This window comes from Balearica regulorum, chromosome 14 (genome assembly GCF_011004875.1).
Source record: "Balearica regulorum gibbericeps isolate bBalReg1 chromosome 14, bBalReg1.pri, whole genome shotgun sequence".
NCBI lineage: Eukaryota > Metazoa > Chordata > Aves > Gruiformes > Gruidae > Balearica > Balearica regulorum.
This window is the reverse complement of record NC_046197.1, coordinates 12,249,530-12,272,133: the sequence shown is the minus strand read 5'-3', so window position 1 is coordinate 12,272,133 and position 22,604 is coordinate 12,249,530. Positions and strand designations below refer to the sequence as shown.

The window sequence follows — 22,604 nt, the reverse complement described above, 5'->3', positions numbered from 1 at the left end:
CTTATTTGGCCTAAATTGTTTGAACTAGCCCCGGCCAAGAAAAGGTTTTAAGTACCCTACTGGGACAGATGCGAAGCGGCAACAATAGAAGCCACACTAATGCAATCCAGGTAACACAATCCTGTTTCAAAAACACGGGGAGGGCTAATTACAGTACTGCTGAGTCAAATTTCTTATACCATTGCAACCCACAGGAACAGGTCAAAATCAAATGTTATTCAAACCACAGTCATATCAACCTTCTGTATCAAAGTCACAATTTAAAACCAAGTGAAGAACTTAAAAGCTTAACCCATTCACAAGCCGAGCGTGATTCAGTACGGGTGGTGAGGTAGGGTTTGTGTTATCACCTTTAAATTATGTTTAGCTTGCATTTTAAAAATAATCTTCAGGACTGGTACCTTTTGGATCAATTTACGTAAATACTAATAAATTGATCACTGCTAGGAAGCTAAATTTGGGGTTTTTTCATGTAACTGTTTTCCTCGCTTTGCAGGAAGCATGTAACAGACAGCATCCCTGGCTTTCATAATTTAAAAGCATTTGCAACCAGCAGTTTTGCATACTAGATAGTTAAACAAAATATTTCCGTAAACCTGCCATTAGCATCTTAACATCTCACTTTCCAGTACAATGAAAAATTCATGTGAATTTTGTAGCTTTCATGTCACTCAAAATGCCACTCTAACACCATGTTTATAGTGTTCAACTCTGCAGCATGCTTATAAAACACATCTCTATACGGATTTCACTGTGGGGGTTTCCCCCCCCCCCCCCCCACTTTCCCTGGTACCACCTAATGTGCACAGAAGATGAAAATACGCCTAGTTAAAATAGCTGGATATATCTTCTGAGATTTAAACATCCTCAGGATTACTTACTATAGCTAATCAAAACATCTGCTACAAGCTTCCATATATACTTTCTTACCAAATTCAAACAAGAACGGTAAATCTGAGAGTCTGGATGAGCGCAAACCAGGCAAAGCTCTGCCATGTCCCTGGGCCGCCGTCTGCGTGTGCCACCCGGCACATCCAACCCTCGTCACCGTCCTTCATAAACACGGACGGTACTTTGAACTTAACATAGCAAAGATTAGCTCAGACAATAATGCAAGGAGGAGCACGCTCCTCTATATTCTCGCCCCTATGTGTATAGGTAGTTTCCCTTCAGGGTCCGTCTGTTCGCGGGTTAGTGGAGGGGTATTGCTTTCCCCAGCTGATGACAGACACTGTCAGTACTTCAGGGCCATTTAACTCTTCTAGAGAAATGCTGCATAATAACCTGGTTATCACACACGGCTTTGTACAACGAGTTTGGACAATGAAAATGTAAAAATGACTATTTGGCTAGCATTTTGCATAATTTGCTAGCACAGAAACTACGCATGGCTCGGAAGAGCTAAAATAGATGTATTGTACTACAGTGATTTACTCGGTGATGTCAGATTAGCAATATGGATCTGTTTAAAAACACAATAATTAAGACAGGCAAAAATGAATTAATCAACCGACAGTACAGTCAAAATAGTATTCCAACCAAAGAAAATCAGAGGAGAAAAAAAAACCCTTACTTTGCAGATCTATTTTTTTAACTGTTTTTATGCATAAATAAAAACCTTAAAATGTAGATGGATTGCATCCAACAGAACTACTGTAGCTAAAAGTGATAATGATTCAAACATTTTTCAAATAAAAGTTAAATATTTATAAGCACCCAACCACATTTCATAAATCACAAACTATTATTATTTTATTCCTGAAGCTTCCCTGGCACAGCATGTGAATTGAGCCACAGAAAGTCAGAAAGAAAAATCTCCTCTTTATGCACATGAATCAGTTACAAGAACCAGAGCCCTCCAAAGAGCAGGTCGCTCCGTTATCCTCCATATGGCCCTTCCATGGCAATCGCAATTGCAAAGCACAACTAATTCGGTATCAAAAACAAAATTTCATCCGTATACACTCCTAATTCTTCCCCATTAGCAACACAGGGCAGGTGTTTCATTATAATGAGGAGAGGGGGAAAAAAAATGGAAGGAAACAATAGCAGTCCTTACCTGTCAATTATCACTGGATCTGATGGAGTCTCATTTCTGTTGCCACAGCTTTTCTTGTCACAACAGCGGCTACAGAGCAAAAGTGAAAGGATTTAGTGCGACCATTACACTGTAAAATCATCATTACGAACATGGTGGGTTCAAATTGCCGGCTAGAGTTACCGCTCGGTCCCTGCCTGGAAATCACTCAAATGTAGTGGGTCACATATGGGTTAATTACTATGTTTAACTTCTTGCACAGCTGGTTAGCAAAGGAAAATATAAAAAGAGAGGGGTTTTGCCCCTTTCACAAATAATAATTCAAGGATCTCCCGAAACAGGGAGACCTGCCTATTTGTAGCCTTTTTCCATAGGGTTTTACAGTTGTCCCGCATACGTTCGCACACAAAATAAGGCAGCTTTTTCCCTGCTGAGCCTGGTTTTTACATCTGCTTAACGCTTATGTTACACATCCACAAGATGTTCCTGCTTCTACACAGAGACAAATTCTCAGCTACCAGGAAACCTCCCCCCCGAAATCCGAAAGCACAATTATTCTCCCTCTAAGAAACGCTGTTGTTAATGGGGGAGCTAAAATGCAAACGCCATCGGCAGCGGCTTTTTTATGCTCGAGCATGCCCGTTTCCCCAAGTTTTCTGAGCATGTTAATGATTGCTAATGCCATGGAGAGCACAGCTCCGGCGGCTGGTGCCCTGCGTCAGGTCAGATACAAAGCAGGCATGTGAAATCGAAGCTCCGTCTCCCAAAGCACTGCTCCATCGCTGACCTGGAGGCTGGGATTCTTTTGAACTAAGGTGGCTCATTGTTTCCTAAGAGAAGTTAAATTGTTGTTTGTGATGATTCCTTGTCAGGGGTTACTGTCCATTAGGAGCCATAAATATATTGCAGGTAAGCTCACAGGCAATATAGACGCTTCTGCTCAGGGTGGGAATCCCTCCTGGTGCATCTAGAGCTGCTGCTGAGCGATGAGGGGGCTGCCCGCAGGAGCCCTGCTCTCCCCAGCAGCCCATCTAAACCCACAAGACCAAGTCACAGCTACACAGGTGAGCAAAGCCTCAGGCTTTCACCCACCCACTCCCCCCAGGGAGGATACACCCATCTAGCAGGGAAAGCTCCTATTTGGTGAGGTCCCTAAATGGAAAATCTCCCACTGAAGTCAAGGCTCCAAGCAATAACAAAAAAATACCAAGAAGCTCCTGGTCTTCCCAAGCCCTCCTGGGTCCCTAGGGACCTGCTGGATGAAGCCTGGGCAGCTCCTGTGGGGCAAGGGCTGCAGGAGGCTTGGGGACGGGGAGCAGGGACCCCCTCCTACGGTGGCACCAAGTGACAGGCAGTGAGGACCACCCCGTTTGCTCTCCTTGGCCAGACCTGAGCACATCTTTCCACTCAACAGTCTTTCTGGTAAACCTCGACCCCACGCAACCAAATCTTTGGAAACCACTGAGCTCGTTCCCAATGGCGTCCTGGGGACCTGCGCGTCACCCATATTTCAGCAGCCAGCTTTGGGCGGTGGGCAGGAGCCCAAATAGATGAACTATTTTCTTTTCCGCAGAAGGTGGAAGAACATCAGGGCAGGAAGAAGCCCTCAGAAGGGCCACGCTATATAAATAGCCCTGTTGGGAGTATGACAAAGGTTCTCTTGTGTTACTGAACAATAGAGTGAATAATATACAGTTACCCACCAAGATTAGCAATAAAGCAACTAACCACACTAAAGATAACAAAAAAAGGGGGCCTTTTACAAAAACAGCCTGTTTAAACATGGTTAAAAAAAAAATAAATTTTGTTTTCAAAGAGAGGAAAATACATAATTCTTTTCACCGCAAAAAGCTTCAAGGCAACTATTCAGGGCTGAAACTTTTCACAGTTAACACATGTGCGGTATCTTCATTTCAGTGGAAGTTACATTGTTTGGGATTGCCAAAAAAAACTGCTTAATTTTACAGCACAATACCACAATTGATCCACCAGAAAATGCAAGAGCCTTGGTACCCAGAAAGTATTAAAATGTAGGAAGGAATAAAATATGCTGTAGGTAAATAGTCATGTGGACGTTCAGGGGGCTTTTTTGCCTATAAAAGGACTTGTCATTGGAGTGCAGCTAGAATGTGTGGGGTGAGAAAATTTACCCACAAACAAGGCAATAAAAACTGCTAATCATTTTTAAATGATTAAAATGTAATTAGAAACAGAGTTGGCACAAGTTAAGACAATGCAGTTCTTGTGACTGAAGCAAATCAGGGCTAGTCCTGACATTCTCACAGCAGACTGGAGGGACAGAAATTGCCACACTTACTCAGGCGAGCAAAGGTTCCCAGGCTCCCAGCCTGAGATGGGCAGATACCACCATCCACGCACCACCAGGCTCGGAGGCTGGCACCTTCCTGGGGTGCGAACCCAGCGGGAGAGGCGGCCGTGGGGGCCCGGAGACGGGGATGCCTCGGTCTCACCTCCTGCCACGAGCGGGATGGAGTCAGGCGCTGGCGAGCGGGGACAACCCGGCTTGGAGAGCGAGGGAAACACCGCGTTGCTCGTCGGGTAGTCCCCTCGCTTGGATAGGGCTTCCCAAGAGTGCACCCCAATAATCCCAAGTAATAGTCGGAGACCTTACTCCTTGCACCGCAATTTGAGGGTGATGCGGAAGGGGTGCATGGCTGGCATGTCCCACTGTCTGGTCGCTCTGTGGCATGAAAGGAGACCCCAAATGTTCCTTCATATTCTAGATAATTAATTTTTAAACCTTAGCTTGCCTTTTGCATTTTTTCCCCCCCAAGAGCAGAATCCGAGGCTTTGTCTACCTTAGTTTTTCTATGCAGAGAACTAAAACATCATGCAAACCCTGAGTTTGAGACCTGGTTGTGTGGCACGAGAAGTGCTTTTTATTCAACTTGTCTCGAAAGCTTTGGCTTTTAGTGCCTGCTTAACACTTGCAAAAAAGTTCCTAAATATTCAGTGCTCTTTTTGCTTTCCCTGAAGGAATGTAAAAATTCCCAGGAGTTTCTTCAAGTCACGTAGAAACCTTCCAGCTCCCAGCGAGGCTCTGTGGAAGCGCAGGCAGAGGCACCGAGTGACGGCTCCTTGCAGCCAGGAGGGAAGGACTTGTCCTCGTTCTCCCTCCGTGACGCCCGTTCCCAAGTGGGGCAAGGAGCCTCAACTCAGGCACAACGTCATCCTGGCCCAAAGAAAAAGCCTGCAAAATTTGCTTCGTTTGGGGGTTGTTTGTTTTTAAAACAAGTAGTCCTCGATTGTAGTGAAGTCTCTTGCCATTACAACCCCTTCCAGCTCCTGCAACCCCATCTCTGCCTGCCCCAGGTTTCCCCCCCTCCTATTGCCATCCTCGCCATCCCCAGGGCTTGTGTCCAAGCCCCACGCCATCCCCCTCCTGCCCCTTCGCAGGCCTCCCTGTTCCCTGGCCACCACCACTCCCAGCTTTTGTTGCTGCCTTTGTCCTCACCCCAACCCTCTGGGGACCTGCTGCCCTCCTGCCATCTTGCTCCATATCTTCCTCTTCCCTTTGCTGCGCTGGAGCATCTCTATCCCGCACTGCCCGGCCCCGCTGCGGGCGCACAGGAGATTGCCTCTTCACCCCGATGTCTGGCACCCCCAAATCCTCCCGTCCCCACCCCAGCGCGGGGACCAGGAGCATCACTCGCAAGGGGAGCCCTGCTTTGTGTATCTGCAGGCTCGGGTTTTCTGCGGGGACAATGAACAATGAGAAATTATGGGGCGATGGCACATGGCCAGCGCAAATGCGACTTTCCGATCATTTAGCTGAAAGGCTCTAACAAGTCGTTAGCGAGTATGTGTTGGAGATTTTGCAGAAGCTCCCAGCGAGGTGGGTTCCATCCCGCAGTCGATGCGGTTGGGACAACCCCTGCCCCAAACAGGCTCCTCACCCCAGAGCGGGGAGGTATAGGAGCTTCTTGCCAAAACAGCTGTAAGATTTTATTTTACACAGACAAAAACCATATTTTACTCCAACCTCATTCTCAGAAATCACTGGACCATTTTAGCTGAAACTTTCCAAAGAAAGTCAGCCTGAGGCTGACACCCTGCAAAGGACATTTCAGCCAGAACAGTTTAAGTTTGGCAAAGCTGTAAGCCACTGAAGGTTTCATAATGGAAATTGTTGAGGCAATATTAACTATAGATGTCCCTCCCCATGCTGCCTACAATACTAATAAATTCCACTGAGGCTGTGAATTCTCCCCAGCTATTAACATTTTCGCCAACAGCGTAGATTTTTATATTTGACAAACACAATGAAATCCTTTGAAATAAACAGCCACCTGAAGCAAACCTCAGCCCCGCTTTCCTACTACAACCAGAACTCTCCTATACATTTGAATTCTTTGTCTCTTCCGTGCCATAGTTGTAGTATACTATAAATACCCAGCTTTGTCACATAAATGCAAAGTTTTATTGTGCAGTTAGCCTTGATAGAAAGCACTGCTGAAAGTTGTTTAGAAATTAAATATCTAAAACAAGCTATTTTAAAATACAGAGCCCTCACTATTTCATGTCTGAAATGAAGAAATTTCATCTTAGGGAGAGCAAGCTGTCTTTCACACCATATGGCTAATGGTAGTGCATAGCAATTAGCTGGGCTGATTAATGGGGAACAGACTCTAATTTTATGCTTATAATTGAGGCTGCATTTGCACCCCTGGTGCAAATTCAGCACATCCCAACTTCCACTTACAACAGGCAAGAAATCAAGAGAAACAGAATGGTGTGGAGAGAGAATTTTTTTTTTCCCTTCTAGACCCCTAAAGAGCATCAGATTTGCAATTTAAAAGAGTGTTAGCAGCACAATAGATGACAGATTTGTGCAATAGGGTCAAGCGGCCTGGTAAACAAACAGCACCCTCTTACACATGTATAGCAGAAAAGGAAACGGGTAATATCTAATATGAGCTGTAAGAAATTTGAATATGTCTCCCCCACCCTGTCGGGCACACAGCATTTGCCTACCATGGTCAGATATTTATTTTTGCTACCTCTCCACCTTATGGTCATGAAACACAAAGCAAGGAGTAGCAGTAAGCAAATACAAGGAGAAGAATAAAGCTCCCCATCCAGTGAATTTTAAGACCAAAGAAAGTGTAAAGTGCTTTAATAAAGGGGAAGGCTGCACATCTCTCTACATTCCCAGAACGGAAATGATTTTGTCTCAGTCAAAGTATATTGAGTGGCTGTAAATCTTTGATACGGGTATTTGGTCTTCTGGTTAAAACTCAGCCCTCGATGTAAAGTTTCAATTTACTTCTTACTCTTTATGTTTCTACAGCATTTGTAAGAAAATTAATGCACGAAAGTAGGTGATTCTTACTCTTGCATGGATGGCCCAGTGAGTGGCAGGCAGATGCAATTCCTTCCTCAACACCTTGCCGTTTAAGAATCAGGAGGGCACATCGGCCCGGACTACCGGCGGATTCAGACCCTGACGCTGCAGGCACTTGAGCACGTGCTTAATTTTACTCACGTGAACAGTCCCACTGTTTTACTGGTCTGCTTACAGGAGCAAAGCACACGCTTCAGCCTTATCAGGTCAGGGGCCTCCTTTAATATTTCCATGAATTGTTCCTAGCTAGGTATCTCGTGTGAAAGTGGTGCTAATTGGGCCAATGAATTTTAGGGCAATTGCGAGTTGTCAGCAGGACTGGGTTTCCATTTGGAAAGGGAGAACCGGCCTGGAGTCCTCAGCAAAGCAACGCCGCAGCTCCCCACGGCAGCAGAAGCTCAGGCACTTCTTGGAGATACCCATCTGCTCTGATCGTTCTCGTGCTCTAATGGGTTACCTTTGGCTTCGTGGAAGAAGCCAAACCTAGCTGAAGCAGCCTAGAAAAATATGACATGAAAACTAAGATACCCCAAATCCCACAAGGAAGATTTTGGGGCACTGAGCGGGGTTTCGCCCAGGCTGGCAAAGCGAGGAGAGCAGCTCCGTCTCTGCCCTCGAGCGGGGTTTTATCAGGGAGGAGCTGTCGTGGAGGACAAAACATGCAGATCGCCAAAAGTGAAAAAAATAACTTAAAAAAAGAAAAACAACCAACTGAGAAGTTTCCATCTGAATATTTTGTTTAAGACTCTCTCCCACCAGGAAACCCTCATCCAAGTTTATTCTCTTAGAAGTGGGTACTAGTTTTTACCCTCAAGTTACTCCTTTTTAGTAAATGTGTTTTGTAAAAGTTACAACGCATGCAATGGCATTTTTACAGTCTTAAAACAACTGATTGTAACAATGAGCTTATGCAAGAACGCCTCGTCTTCCACCAGGGAATTATTTTCTGCCATCGAATAACATGTAACAAATGATTTTTTCAGACATGCAAAAAACACCCACTAACTTTAATGAGACGGCAAGGTCAAGCTCTCCTAGGTGTCGGAGGGGTCTGTGGGAAGATGCTGCCTTCTCTGTGGTAAAAACAAAGTAGAAGAGGCTTCACCTGTTTCAGTCAGCCAGAAAAGAGAAGGAAGCAGCTGCCCATTGCAGAAGTAAAACGTTCAGGAGAGAAAATATTTGACTGTTCTGAATTTAAGCGACCAAGCCCAGGCAGGCATGTTCCGGGGAGGAGAGCACAGGGCAGAGCCAAGTCTGTACGGGGAAGTTTAAAGAAAATCAAAAAGAAGACATCTTCTGCGTGGAGCTGTATCACCTGCTCCGCTCCGGCCGAGCGGGGACCTTGCGTGAGCAGCAACCGGGATGAAACAGGACTCCTGACTTAAGTCTTAATGCACATCCAGAAAAAAAAAAGAAAAAAAAAATATTTTGCCATCTCACTGAGGAGGTTTTGTTGGGAATTGGGGACAGAGACGCTTATTGCTAGAAGACTATAATTGACTGTTAATTTTGGCGAGGAGACCTTCTGTGGGCTACGGTGTCTAAATGAAAACCAGTAGCGTTCTGTTAAGAATAACTCTTTATAAATAATTGAAAACTAGTGTGACGACTGAGACCTTGCTGCTAATTACACACACCGAACTGTGTTATTTTGGGATTGTTTAATGCAAGAAAGATAAATTTAAGTCTGAAAATAGCTGCAGGTTCAACCTAGATTTTGAGAGACACGTTCATCTTCTCATCACTAATTAACTGGAAGCAGGGTATTTCTTACCTGCACATTATTTCATGCGTGAGCAGAACTCGGCACATTTCTGGGTTCTTGTCTTGGCCTTCATATACTATCGCCTAGAAACAAAACACATTTTTTAGCTGTGCATCGAGTTGAGTTTGGAGAAAATAAAACGGCATCGCAGTAACCGAAAGCGCAGCCGGAGTTGCAAGCCAAGTCGCAGGGTAAAGAGACCGCGTCTCCAGCGAACCTGCTCCAAGACTTGCAGTTGGAAAACAACACAAGCTGAGTACAGCTAAATTCCCTCCTCTCCGTTGCACATCTCTCAAGCAGTGTGTAGGATGGGTTTTTTTAGTAGTCAAGACAACCACAATTTTCTTTTCAATTCAGAATAAAATATAAACCTAATAGCATTAAAAAAAGAAGGAAAAAAAAAAAAAACAACAAAAAACCAGCAAGGCTTGGCATACTTTGGGTCCTATTCATTAAAAAAAAGACAGAAAAGAGAGAGCTCATGTATTTTTAATTACAAAAGCTGCACAGCCCAGGCATTTTCCTGGTAGCTCCTGAGAAAACGCCTGGGCCTGATTCTCCCCTTGAACCTCGTGATCCACGGCTTGCCAGAGAGCGACTCTGGAGCTACAGGGATATAAATAAGTGCGAGGCAGACCCTACCAGAGCAGAGGATACCAAAACAAACAGAGGATCAACCAGCTCGAGAAATTTGACTCTGAGATAGCACGGGGAGAATCCTTGAAGTTACAACTGCGGAAAGACGGTGTATTCGCATTGCAAGAAGAGCCTACGTTTGCAGTGCTCCCACCAGCAGAACCAGCGGCGACGGCGAGGGATCGGCATTACACGCTAACTAGGTTAGCGCTCACAGCCCGCTCGGTTCAGGGCTTCCATCTGATCAGGACGGAGGTTTTTCTGACCACCCCTGGTCCAGGGCACCAGCCCCTCAACAGTAAAATAAGAGTGAAAAGAAGTTGCCTTCGTAACAGCATCTTTTGATAGCAGGGAGGTTCCTAAATCTTTTAGGGTGCCACTCCAGAGCTGGGATCAATGGTTAGACCCCCAGCCTTGAAGGGATGACCACTTCTGCATCTGAGCATCAGCTCTACCCTTGACCTTGGTGTGACCTTTTCAGCCTCTAAAATACAGACTTAAAAAGAAGAAATTGGGGAACAAACTCTGCAGATAAAATGACATCTGATATGGGTATCCCTAAAGCTAGTGATAAAATAGATATTGAAAATAAAAAAGAAAAGTATTCTTTATGGGTGAAATCCATTTCAAAGTGGTCTCATTCCATAAAATGTAAGTGTGGAAAACACTGAGAAAAAATAAATTATCTTAACATATGATGAAGTAAGATCATATGAACTGCTTTCCCAGTGCTTACAAATATAACCCACCAAGGGTGAGAGGTGTACCTGCAAAGAGGGCACAGATCTCTGGACACGTAAATCTGAAGAAGCATAAGCTGATTTTTAACACCATTTTAACAGTAATAAGCAACATTAATATTATGCATTATAAAATGATTTAATGATTCCATAAATAATATCAGGAATGGGGCTGTGTTGTCTTTGTTAATTTTTTCATTTCTGTTTTGCTGTGTGCATTCCCCTAAAACCTGAAAGCCAGTGGTTGTGGGTTTTTTTTTTTTTCTACTGATAAGATAAAACAGAGGCCGCCAGCACCATTGCAACTACCTGGTATGGAGTTTCACCTGACTTCTGCTCCCTCATTCCCACCATCGAGGCACAAAACCTGCGAACCCCACACTCGCATCAAGGGGACATGAAAGTGGTGGCAGGACGCATGCACAGTCCACGCAGCACAGAGACCAGCAAACCCCCCTGGCCCCAGCTGGGACCCCATGTCCCCGCTCGGTTCCTGGCCCGCACCCTGGAGTGCTTCCACGGCGGTGCCCAAGAGACCTACAGCTGGTTTGCAAGAAGCCTTGGAAGATAACACTACAGTCATCCATGTGTTACATCAGGAGGTGGGACAAATTCAGAAGATCCTCACCTCTGTGTGTTAAAGGGGAAGATGGGGAGAAGCTTCTTCCAGCCAAAACCGGGGGATCAAAGTAAACCGGCTGACAACTGATGGGGTCGGTCAGTGGGGACATTGCAAAGACTCCAGAAAACCCCAATTCAGCTTCCACCTGGCAATGGGACAGGCCAGGCAAGGGGGGAGCTCACAGCACTTTTTGAACTGAATAATTAAAGAATAATCTGTCTCTGGCAGCGCAGAGCATGAGGGTACTGAGCAGATCGACCCCTGAGACCTTCAGTGGTGACAAACACTCCAGTCCCCATTCCCCTCCAGAAAATCACAGCATGACACGGGGGGAATCGCGCCCGAGGGAGGACTGCTGGACTTGGCTCATTCTTCTTAGGCTTTCAAATATTAAAATAAATTTACCCAGTATGGGTTACCTTATTGCCAGCGAAGCCGAGGAAGCACTAGAAATGACAAACCAGAACGCAAAATTTACTTTCTTTTTTTCCCCTCCCCTCTCTTTTCCTCTTCTCTTCCTGCTGCTATGCTTACTTAACCTCCAGGTACCCGCTTAAATAACTCAACTAAATAGCAATAATGAACGGGCAGAGTCAACACTGTGGTACATAATCACCTTGTCTGTTGTGTTTAGCATCAGTGATCCCTTCTTTGCGTGCATGACATTCTTCTGCCTTCCTCTACGTTAAGGATTTGCTTTTCATTTTATTTGCATTTAATTACCGATGTTATACCCAGGTACATTTTGTTTTCTCCCCGTTAAGCACAGATATTCCCGTGATACCCTATTCCTGCAGGAATTCCTGGGAAATTCTAAGAAGCAGGAGGAATTGCTGAGTTCATTTCTGAGCAACTCATCCCCAGCTCCTATTCCTACGTCCCAATTTACTTGTGCGAACGGGTGTGTAAAGCACCAACTGTTTACTTCCATGAATGGCTGCCTGAGAGCGCTACAGACACTCTACCGTCTTGCAAACTGCGCAGCTCTAAAGCATAAATTCTACAATTAGTTTCAAAAAAGAAACAGGAACTGGTAAAGTTTCAGATCGTTATAGCTGCCAGAAGTATTTTTACAGGAAGGGTCTACAATGTTACTGTTGTGAAAAAAAATTAACTTTTAAGATTTGAAAAGCTACTCTTTTAACAAAACTGTCTTATTTTTTTAATTGTTATTTTTTTAAAGTTCAGGCTTTAAAACAGAGCGATTGCGGCAAGATTCCTTGTCGCACTAACATCGTCGTGATTTTGTCAAATAGGGATCACATTAATGAGAGATAAAGTGAAAGTTACAGTGTATAAACTTAGACCACAGCAGAGCTAAAAATAAGACTGCAAATACACATCAGGGTTGCACAACAAAACACCAGCAAAGGAAATGCAAAATTATAGACTTTGGTTTTTTTCTTTTTGTTTACTTCATGTAGTTTTAACTCGATGTATTTCATAAGCATTTCAAAATAGTTCTTCTTCTCCTGAACGACTGAAACATTTCCCCACAAAATTCATCTTCCATTTTGTAAGCCATTACTCACCCAAGTAACCTTTCTACATGAAGTCCCAATGAGTAACGATCGCTCATGCACAAACGGATTTCAAAATCAGGCCCCGAAAAATTAGTGTCAAAATATAAGACTTCCTCACTTCCATTTAAATAAAGCTGCACAAAAAGTTAAATCAATGCACTGCTTGCCGGCAAATAAAAATTACTAAATTGAGTACATTGCAGTCACTTCTAGGCAACAAGTGTGTCCGAGAATTCGCCCAAACTTTTCAGTGTCAGAGTTCATTAAAAAAAAAAAAAAAATTAAATTAAATGGGGGGGGGGGGGGGGGTTAATATAAAAGTCATGACTACAGTTCTCATTTAATCCACTTTTTCTCCAGTAAAGACAGCAGGATAAAGCAGTAAAAGACTTAATGAATAAGTTGGAAAAATATGGAGCCAGATTTTGTCCTTAACTATTCCTGAATAAATCCAGATTTATGCTGGTACAACTGAGGGCAGAATCATCTCGTGGTGTCAGTTTGCCAGTCAAGCAATCCTGCTTTCTGAACTGGATGAAAAACAATCTTGAAGGAATGAGATCATGGTCATTATAGTATTCAGTTATGTCATGGCCTTGATTTTAAAAGAGTAAGCGAAGGAGAGAAATCACCAACATGCATCTAAATCCGCTCGCTTTCAAATCCCTCCTCTGTTTCACAAAACAAACTATCTCCTTTATTGAAATAAAGGAGAAAGAAAAACTCATTAAAATGAGGGTCTTTTTCGAAAACAGAACTAAAATGATTTGGAATGACATATACAGCCATACACACAGAGAGAAAATAAAATCCTGGCCCCACCGAATTCAATAGGAGCTTTGCAATTGACTTCAGATGGGCCAGAATTTCACCCAGAGAGGATTAGGCTTGTATCCGCTATATATCTACACAGAAAAAAACCGTGAATTACATTTATTTGGCTTTGAATACTTAACCCTTAATTACCCAAGTTTTTACCCCTTCCCCAAGCAAATTTTCGGCTCATCCCAGTGAGGTTTATCCCGGACAAGTAGCACAGCGCTGGGTCCCAGGGCGAGGACGGTTAGTTCTTGCTGTGCCTCTCAATGCACAATTCAGTAGCATCTAATTATTTTATCCAGTCTCCCTCTGCCTTTGATACACAGCCTGCTTATCGACGTATTCACACAAATTAAATAAATTTATCTCTCCTAATATGTTCATTTTTAACGGTTTTCAAACATTCACATGGAAACAGCTCTAGCGTAAATATCCCAGAACAAATGGCTGTATATTATACAGGAGGGAGCAGTTGGGCTGCCAGACTGGGAATGCACCAGGCCATCTGGCTCAGGCAGTCTCTCCAAAATCCTCAGCTTTGTTTTCACCCTCAGACTCCAAACAACACATTTTCCACTGTGATGAGTTTACATTTTCCCAAACACAGGTCCTGATCATGCATGCAAATTCCAAACTTCTCCATTCCTCTCTGTACAAGAAAATTAAAATCACCTGCGCTTCTGACATCTCACCAAAGGCACAAGAAAGCTGCTAAAATCTGGCGCAATGTAAACTTTCCCCGTCACAGGGGTTAGGTTTTGTTTTATGTTTGTGTGAAATTTCTCCGAGTCTGCTGAGGCTCCTCTGAACTTATTGATAACATTTTTTTTCCCATGCGTGTAGCTGCCAGAGAAGGGCCACGCTATGCAGAGAATAGAGAGCTGATCAAATATCTGCAGACATCAGAGAGTGATAGAGAAGTCAACAGAAAAACCATTTGCATCCAGAGTTAAAGTACTGGGGGGGGGGGGGGGGGAGGGAAAGCAAAATATAAACAGAGTCTAAGTCTGAAGGAAGGATTTTTGACTCATGAGGACTCTCAGCAATAGACAATAGCTATCGTGCAAAACTTATGATTTTTAAGATGCCTGAGCCGTATTAGCATCCGTTATATCTTATGGATGAGAACGGCTGAAGGAAAAATGGGTGGGGAACAAGTATTTCAGATTTATTTCCTCCATCTTTCCTAATAGTGAAATATCTCAACTTTATGAAAATACAGCTGAAGAAATAGAAGGCATCTCTTCTCCGTAAATATATTAAAATCCTGAGACTTGCCGAAAAACTCCGGTTTTATTAGAGCAGACATATTTCACATTTTGCAGGCAATTTCAAAATGCATCATTGTTAGAGCCAGACCTACTGCGGTAGGAGCTGCTGCTTCATGGAAAGCAACAGCTATAAAGTTTGGGATCCTACAGGGTTTTGAACACATTAGGAATGTGATCCCAACATAAAATGAGGTGCCAAGATAACATAAAAGAAAATTTAATTAAGCCAGTATTGACGCCGAATGTTGTTACCCTAACTGAAAAGAACTTCCCCGCAACATTCAGGATTTGTGAGTAGTATTTACAATTTTTAAACGACAGGGGCACATTTTAGAAATGTAGCGAGACCCCTCAAAGGCATGTAATTCCCATCTTACCCAACACTTCTCTGGGCCCACTACCAAAGGCCAAGCACGTTATCCCGTGCATAACTCAAAATGATGCACTTTGAGACCAACCCTGCCCAGCTTTCCAATTTGGAAGTCCCACAGCCCAGGCTATCGAGGAGCACGTGTGCAACGCAAGCTCATGTTTGGGGGCAGCGCATGCATAGTTCATCCCTACACCCCGGATCTGCCCTAGGTTGTGGTTCAAACAAAATTCTTGGTTACTTCAGCAACGCCACACTCCAGCCCCGCTTCCCATACTGCATCACAGCTGACAGAGAACACACGCGCGCACCGGGACGCGTAGATCCCCGTATTCTACCTATGACAGGACTCCTGCCATGAGTTTCTTAGTTGGGCACAGCCACACAAACAAATCCCTGACTTATTCAGATCAAGAACTCTCCAGGAGCCGGAATATCTACTATTTATTACATACACAGCATCCGGCATAGTGAAGCCCTGCCTGTCTACCCGCTGATATAACACATGCTGCTAATGGGACATTTATGTTAAAGCTAGGAGCAGCAATCCTATATACAGAAATCGAGGTCTGATTTGCAGAATGGGTTTTATTTTATTTTATCTTACCTAACTTAATAATCTGCAGCTGTACAAAACCTTGCAATTTATAACTGAGACAAAGAGAATACATTTAAATCTGATGTGTCCATATTTAAAAAAAAATAAAATTATTTAATATAAAAAAAGAGCCACAGATGCTTTCCTGTACGATCTGGGGAACCTAACTCATTCAAGCTTTGCTTCTGTGGGATTTTTCATTTGCCACCAGAAACCTCAGAGTAGCTGTAATTTCAGTCTGGGAATTCACAATTATTGAGTGTGCGAATGTGCGTGTGTGAGTATCGAGAAGATACTTGCCAGCTGAAATATGTACGCTTCTGCAACAGTTTCATTTAAAAGTAATCATTTCATTATCCAATTTGTTCTGAGTGTCACGCATTAAAATACTACACCTTCAAGTAGACTGACAATATATATTTAACTTTCATTAAAAATTAAAGAATTTTCAGACAGTCTTTGCAATATTTAATTACAGTTTGATGATTTGAAAGTTACTTGAGAATCTTCTATATAATTCACTGTCGTAAAATATAAATGATTTATTCAACATTCGGGTGAGCTTCTGTCATGTGTTATACTTCGCTTCCTAATAAGCATTCACTAACCGAAGCGATCGCAGCTCTGAACTGATTTCACTTTAAAAAAGAAAGAAAAAAAAAAAAAAAAAAGAAGAGAGAGAATTCAGCCCCTGGCCCCCCAAAAAATTCAGAGCGGCACATGCTACAGTTTTGACCTGACAATGCCCTATTTTTCATAAGCAATTATAGTTGTGCCTAAAGAAATTATATTCACGAAATTAATACATAAGCAAACATGTTTGCGTCTAAAATAGCTTTTCACTCCCCGCCTTCTAATCTAAGTTCAGAGAGCTTTTGTTCTTAAATCCTCGCTTCTCAACTCTATTGCACTTTCCCCAAAATCTGTAATTTGCACTAACTTTGTTTTTGTAAGACTTCCTGAAATCATACAGATTTTTTTTTTTTCTTCTTCATTGTGAATGTGCTTTAAAGCTACATGGTAGGTTTTACAAATAAACTGTATCTCAGGGGTTTTTTTCCCCTTTCTCTCCAAAGACCCTCTGATGACTTGATAATAATGAGAGACCAAGAGGTCAAACAGTGCCTTAGGATGAACTCTTCATATGCAAGATGCCTTTGTTAAGAAAATTATTTTGAATCTGGTGCTCTACATGAGTTCAAGGCTCTGTTTTCAACAGGATTATGAACAGAGGCTTTTGCATTTCCGTAATGATAGGAAAGCTATTTAAAGATAATATTTATTGATAGCCTCTCTCATACGATCTACAGTGAAATACATAAGCTCCAAAAGGACTAAAAAGAGTTCATATATCAGGAAGATTTTGTTACTTATAACACAAACTAACCAATTTGTGCCTGAAAAACAAGGAATGGCAGCAAATGCTTTCCAAGATTTGTTATGAAGCAGAGTATGTTGCTGCTGTTTTAATTCCTACAGGGAATGGGCTCTGTTTGGAAGCATATAGTTTAACAGAGTTCAGATGCATAGTGGATTCTCTAGTAAAATTCATCCAAGTTCCTTTTTTCTTTTTTTTTCTATTCTTTTTTTTTTTTTTCTCTGTTGAAAGACAGTCTTCAATAGCAGGAAAAGATGTTTTGGGACCATCAAAGAGAGTTTTCTAAAACAAATTCAGCCCTTAGAGCTTTATGTTTTGCTGTAGAAAAGAAATCCAAATACAAGCCAAGAGGGTTTTTTTTTCCCTACAGACAACATACAGGGACTGACTTTTCCTATCGGTACAAAAAGACCTTAATGTTTTTCCTAAATAAAATTTAAGGATTTTTTTTTTTAAACAAGTAAAACAGATTAGGAGGGGGAAAACGTATCTTAAGGATAAAAAGGCTTAAAAGCGATCCCAACTATTTAAAAGAAACCTATTATAAGAGAAATATATTCTGACTGGAGCAGAAGAAAAAGCTAGAGTAACATTTTTTTACGAAAGAGAATCGATTCGTTCAGATAGCCCCTTTGTAAAAATACTGTTTTCATACAGAAAAGTATTTTTTTACAGGTAGGCACGCACGTTATTACTCTGTTCGGGAAGCCGAAGAGCAAGCTTAAAATGAGGGTTAAGCCCCGGACAAGCCCTGCTGCCCTCCAGCCCTGCCCGAAGTCCGACCCCGAGCCGGCCGCTCCCCGCGCCGCGTTTCGGGGGGCTGCTCCGACACGCAAATGTGCCACGGTGTGCTCGCCCCTCCGGCAGCCCCGGGACCCGGCGGCGGCGCGAATAAACGACGGACCGACCCAGCCCCGCGCTGAGCAGCGGCTTGTGCTGACGGCGTTTGGGGGGCTGGGGGAGGCCGGAGGTTAATTCTTATTAATTAAGCGGCAAAACCAATCCCGGGCCGGACTAGGACGGCTGGAGGGTCGCCTGTATTTTTCGGAGCTCCCCAGCCCGGCGGTGGGCAGGGTCCCGCGGGGACCCTCCGCGCCGCCCCGCAGCCCCGACGCCGGGGTCGGTCCCCGCGGCTCGGCCCTGAGGCCCCCGCCGCTGCGCGGGGCCCGGGCGCGGCTGCGGAGCGGGGAGCGCGGCCGTGCCCCGCGGGAGGCGGCAGCCCCTTCCCCGCCGGAGCAGAGCCGCTCCGCTTCCCGGCGGGGGCGGGTTTCGCCTCCGCGGGCCGCCCCGCCGCGCTCCCGGGGGCCGCCCCGACGGCTGCCACCTCCCCCCCCGTCAGCGCGCACACACACACACACACACACACACACACACCCCCACACACACACACACCCCCACCCCTCCTCCGACGGCGTCCCGCAGCACCTACCTGCTTGGTCATGGAGTCGATGAGTCGGACGTAGAAATCCTGCTCCGTCCTGATCCCTGAAACAAGGCAGAGGTGTGAGGAGAGGGGCCGGCCGGCGGCACCGCGCCCAGGCTCGCCCGAGGGCTCGGGCCCGGCGGAGCTCCCGCCCGGGGCCGCCCGTGTCCCAGCAGCGCTGGCCGCGGCCGGGCTGTACCCGGGCACCGAGCGCAGGGATGCGCGGAGCGGAGGGGAGCCGGGGCAGCGGGTTCCCAGCCTCTGGTGGGCTTTACAGCGGCTGGAGGGCAGCCGGGGGTGGTGGGGCTGACAGCGGGGGCTCCCAGCCCTTACCATTGCTGTAGAGCAGCTGCAGGCGGTAGTGGATCCCGTTGTTGGTCTTTTCGCTGTTGGCTTCCTGAAGTCAAAGAGGACACGGGAGGCCGGAGGAAAAAGAAAAAAATAACATATGAAGCTTCTCCATCACTCGCACGCCGGGCGCTCCCGGGGCAGCTCCCAGCCCCCTCCTCTACCCCGGGAACAGCAAAGGATCGTGAGAGACCCCCCTCCCCGGATGCCCTCCAGGCCGGGGTAAAACGGTGGCGGTGACTCCCGGGACGAGCCGGTGACTCCCGGGAGTAGAGCGGGGAGGGCCCGGGAGAGGCGGCCGAGCCCCTACGGGGCACCGAGCTACTCACCTTCTCCTTCTCCACGAAGCCCACGAAGGCGGTGCGCTCGATCTCCACGGGCTGCCCCTGCCGGTCGTACAGAGCCAGGACGAAGTGGAAAAAGTTGGACTTCCTCAGGTTGGAAGGAGGCTGCTTCTCGAAGTGAGCCCGGGCCAGACCCACTCCGCTGGGACCAGAAAGACGCGAGTTAGCGGCAGCCCCGACGACGCGGCCTCACGCCCCCCCGCCACCAGCCGGCTCCCGGGCCCGTGCCTTCCCCCGCCGGGACCCGGCTGAGCTCTCCCGGGGCTGAGCATCCATCCCCCCCCCCCCCCCAATCCATCCCCCCTCTCCCGAGTCGCCCCGGGGTTCTTCCCTCCGGGCCAGGAGAAAGGCGTACTCGAGCACGGCCACGTCGAAACCCCGCGGAGCCGGGAGCGCTGCGCAGCCCCCGACCCCATCCCGCCCTGCGGCGAGCCCGAAGCGCCAAACAGCCCCCCTACCCCCCACCCCCCGCCCGGTACCCGACACCAGCACCCACCAACCCCCCCCGGGGGCCGTGCCCGCTCGCAGCCGGCCCTGCATGGCGGGGGAGCCGCGCTCAGCCCCGCCGGCGCGTTGCCCCGCGGAGCGGCATCGGTCCTGCCACTTCTCAAACTCGGCTCGAAGCTGTCACCCCAGCGCCCATGTGCCTTATCTTTCAGTTTCAGTCCTGCGAGCCTTTCCTCCCCTCGCCGGAGTGGTGGGTAAACACCGCGACGGCAGCCCAGGAGACAACTTGAAATATTTCAGGGTTGTCCCTGCAGAAACTTTCCCTTCCTTAGAGGGCTCCGAAGGGAGGGGTGCGGGGCGAGGTGGGAGACACCGGGAGATGTCAACACTAAACTTCTTAGCTGATGCCGGCTCCAGGGCTCAGGCTGCGAATACGGCATCAGGGTTTGGTTTTGGTTGTTGGCTTTTTGTTGGGTTTGGGTTTGGTTTTTTTTTTTTTTTCCGCGGGGAAGAAGATGGAGAGAAGGAGAAATAGGAGAGAAAGCGAGTCTGGGTACAGTTTCGCCAAATCTACCTCCTGTTTGAAGGGATTTATTTAAAAAAAAAAAATCTAAGATAAGTGGCAGTGGTTTTACAAAGGGGCTTCGAATTAAATTTCTCCTCGAGAAAGCTTTGCAAAACTCCCTGCTTATCAGAGGAGAAGAAGGGAGGCTGTTGATCCCGACGAGGATAAGAAAGCGAGGCAGAGAAATATATTTTGGATACATCCGTGCACAACCCGCTGCTTATCGGAGGAGGAAAGTGTCATTTGGAGATCTTAAGACTAAATCAGCAGCAAACATAGTTTTGAAAACTCCTTCCTCCGCGCGAACACAAGGGGCTAGAGAGATTAAAACCCACCTATTCCTACCTAGCGAAACTCGCCGCTTCCTTTAGTATTAGTAGTATTATTATTTAATAAAAAAATCATTCCTATGGGACAAGAGGGATAAATATTTAACTGGCGACATCTACGCGAAACTCACTGCTGTTAGCAGAGCTCCAGGGCCGGCTTTTTGTTGGTGCAGGGGGAAAGGCGCTGCCCGCGGGGAGCAGCGCTGCAGGCGGCGTGCGCCCCGGGGCGCGGAGCGGGGCGCGGAGCGGGACGCGGGCGCGGAGCCTGCCTACCTCTGAGCGGCCGTGCTGGCGTCCAGGACGCCGGCTCCCTGCATCCACGTCCGCACCGCGTTCATCCCCGCGCCGAGGGGCTCTTCCTTCATGCTGCTCCCACTCCGCTGGATGCTTTCCTGAATCCCAAACATGAATCAGAAACAACGGCGCAAATCTTCCTTCTTTACTCAAAAAAAAAAAAAAAAAAAAAAAAAAAAAAAAGTGATAAAATCGCCAGGCGGACTGTTATATATGGGGTTTTTTCTTTCTTTCTCTCTTTTTCTCTCTCTCTGCAGCTGATCTCTGGAATCAAAGCAAGTCAGAGAAAGCAAACACAGGCACGCACATTAAAAAAAAAAAAAAATCCAGAGGCAATCAGAGCCCGGTTTTGTTGCTGCTGTTTGCTGCGTGTGCAGTTTGTTTGGGTGCTTGGAGGGGCTGGCGGGGTGCTGGGGGCTGGTTGCAGCGCTCGCAAGCCGGAGGAATACTTGAAGTCCCTTTTGTATGAAGACACCCCTCGGATGGCAGCAGGCAAAAAAAAAAAAAAAAAATCTCAGATGGCAGTTTAAGAAACAATAGGACGAACGGGAGCTGCGGCAGGCTCTGCTACATCAAGTGTCATTTTCCAGTGACAAGAGAGGCAAGTTTCCCCCCCCCTTTTTTTCCCCTCTCTCTTTTCTTTCTTTCTTTTCTCCCTCTTTCTTCTCTCCTCTCCCAGCCGAAGCGCGCTCTCCTCCCTCCTTCAGCCGCGCAGGAAGCGAGTTGCCGGAGCCGGGCGCACGCCGGGAAGGGAGCGAGAGGGGCGCACCCGCGGCGGCGGCGCGGACAGACGGACGGAGGGAGACCCTGGGGCTCCCGGTGCCCGCGCCCCCTCCCTCTCCCGCAGCGCCGGGGCGGACTCGCCGTCTCTCCCTATGGGAGCCACTTTGACTGTCCCCGCCGCCGAACACGAGCCCCGCAGCCCCGGCGGGCGGGGGGCGGGGTCGTGTTCGCCCCGCCCCCTCATTTGCATAGCGTCACCTCTCTCCCCCCCCCCCGCGGCGCCGCCGCCAATGGCTGCCCGCAAGCCGCCGCCGCGGGGGCGAGACCACGCCCACCTCGTTAGCATAGCCCCGCCCAGACGCCCCAGCCGGCCCGGGGGAAAGTTGCCCCGAAGCCCCCCCGGGGGGGGGGGGTATTAACACAAACACGATCGCGCCTTTGTTCGCCAACGAGGCGGCGCCGCTGCTCCCCCGGGCCGCCCCGCGCCAGGTACCCGCGGGGGGATAACCTGGGGGGACACAGACACCCCCCCCCCCCCCCCCCGAGGGGCACCCCGCTCCCCGCACCGACCCCCCCCCCCCAGCGCCCGGGGCCGGCCCTCGGCAGGAGCGCGCCGCGGTCCTCGCTCCTCCATCAGCCCGCAGCCGCGGGGAAAAGCGGCAGCAGCTAATTGTGAGGGTAGCCGAGAGCCCTCCCCTCTCCCCCTGGGCCGCGCCGGCGGGTCCGTGTGTCGCGTCCACACCCCCCCATACACAGAGCCAGGCTGCCGACCCCGAGACCGACTGCCCAAAGTGGGGGATGCCCCGCGGCGGTGCCCCCTGCCCGAGCCCGGCTGCCCCGCTGCCGAGGGAAGGAGAGGCCGCCTCACGCAGCGGGGTTATCCCCAGCGCAAACGCCGCTGGAAACGCGCGTGGGGCCGGACCTGCCCCGGGTCCCGCCAACTTCCCCGCTGCAAATCCCTAAATTCCCGCTGAACCCCCGCCGTTCGCCCCGGTTCCCGCCCCGT

At 47.4% G+C, this 22,604-nt stretch overlaps 1 protein-coding gene across 10 annotated transcripts in view; it reads right to left on the bottom strand.

Annotated features, from left to right (window-relative positions):
- EBF1 (EBF transcription factor 1) overlaps positions 1 to 21,809 on the bottom strand; it is a 282,607-nt gene extending 260,798 nt beyond the window's left edge. For 3 of the 10 annotated variants that reach the window (XM_075766592.1, XM_075766595.1, XM_075766596.1), the window contains exons 1-6: positions 20,855 to 21,808; positions 19,226 to 19,382; positions 18,882 to 18,945; positions 18,555 to 18,610; positions 9,178 to 9,251; positions 2,060 to 2,128 (exon numbers count right to left, since the gene is read on the bottom strand). In XM_075766592.1, coding sequence (XP_075622707.1) covers positions 2,060 to 2,128; positions 9,178 to 9,251; positions 18,555 to 18,610; positions 18,882 to 18,945; positions 19,226 to 19,382; positions 20,855 to 20,988 — 554 coding nt within the window. In that variant the 5' untranslated portion in view covers positions 20,989 to 21,808. The other 7 variants (XM_075766588.1, XM_075766590.1, XM_075766591.1 and 4 more) reach the window with 4 other exon arrangements.
- Between the last annotated feature and the right edge of the window lie 795 nt (positions 21,810 to 22,604).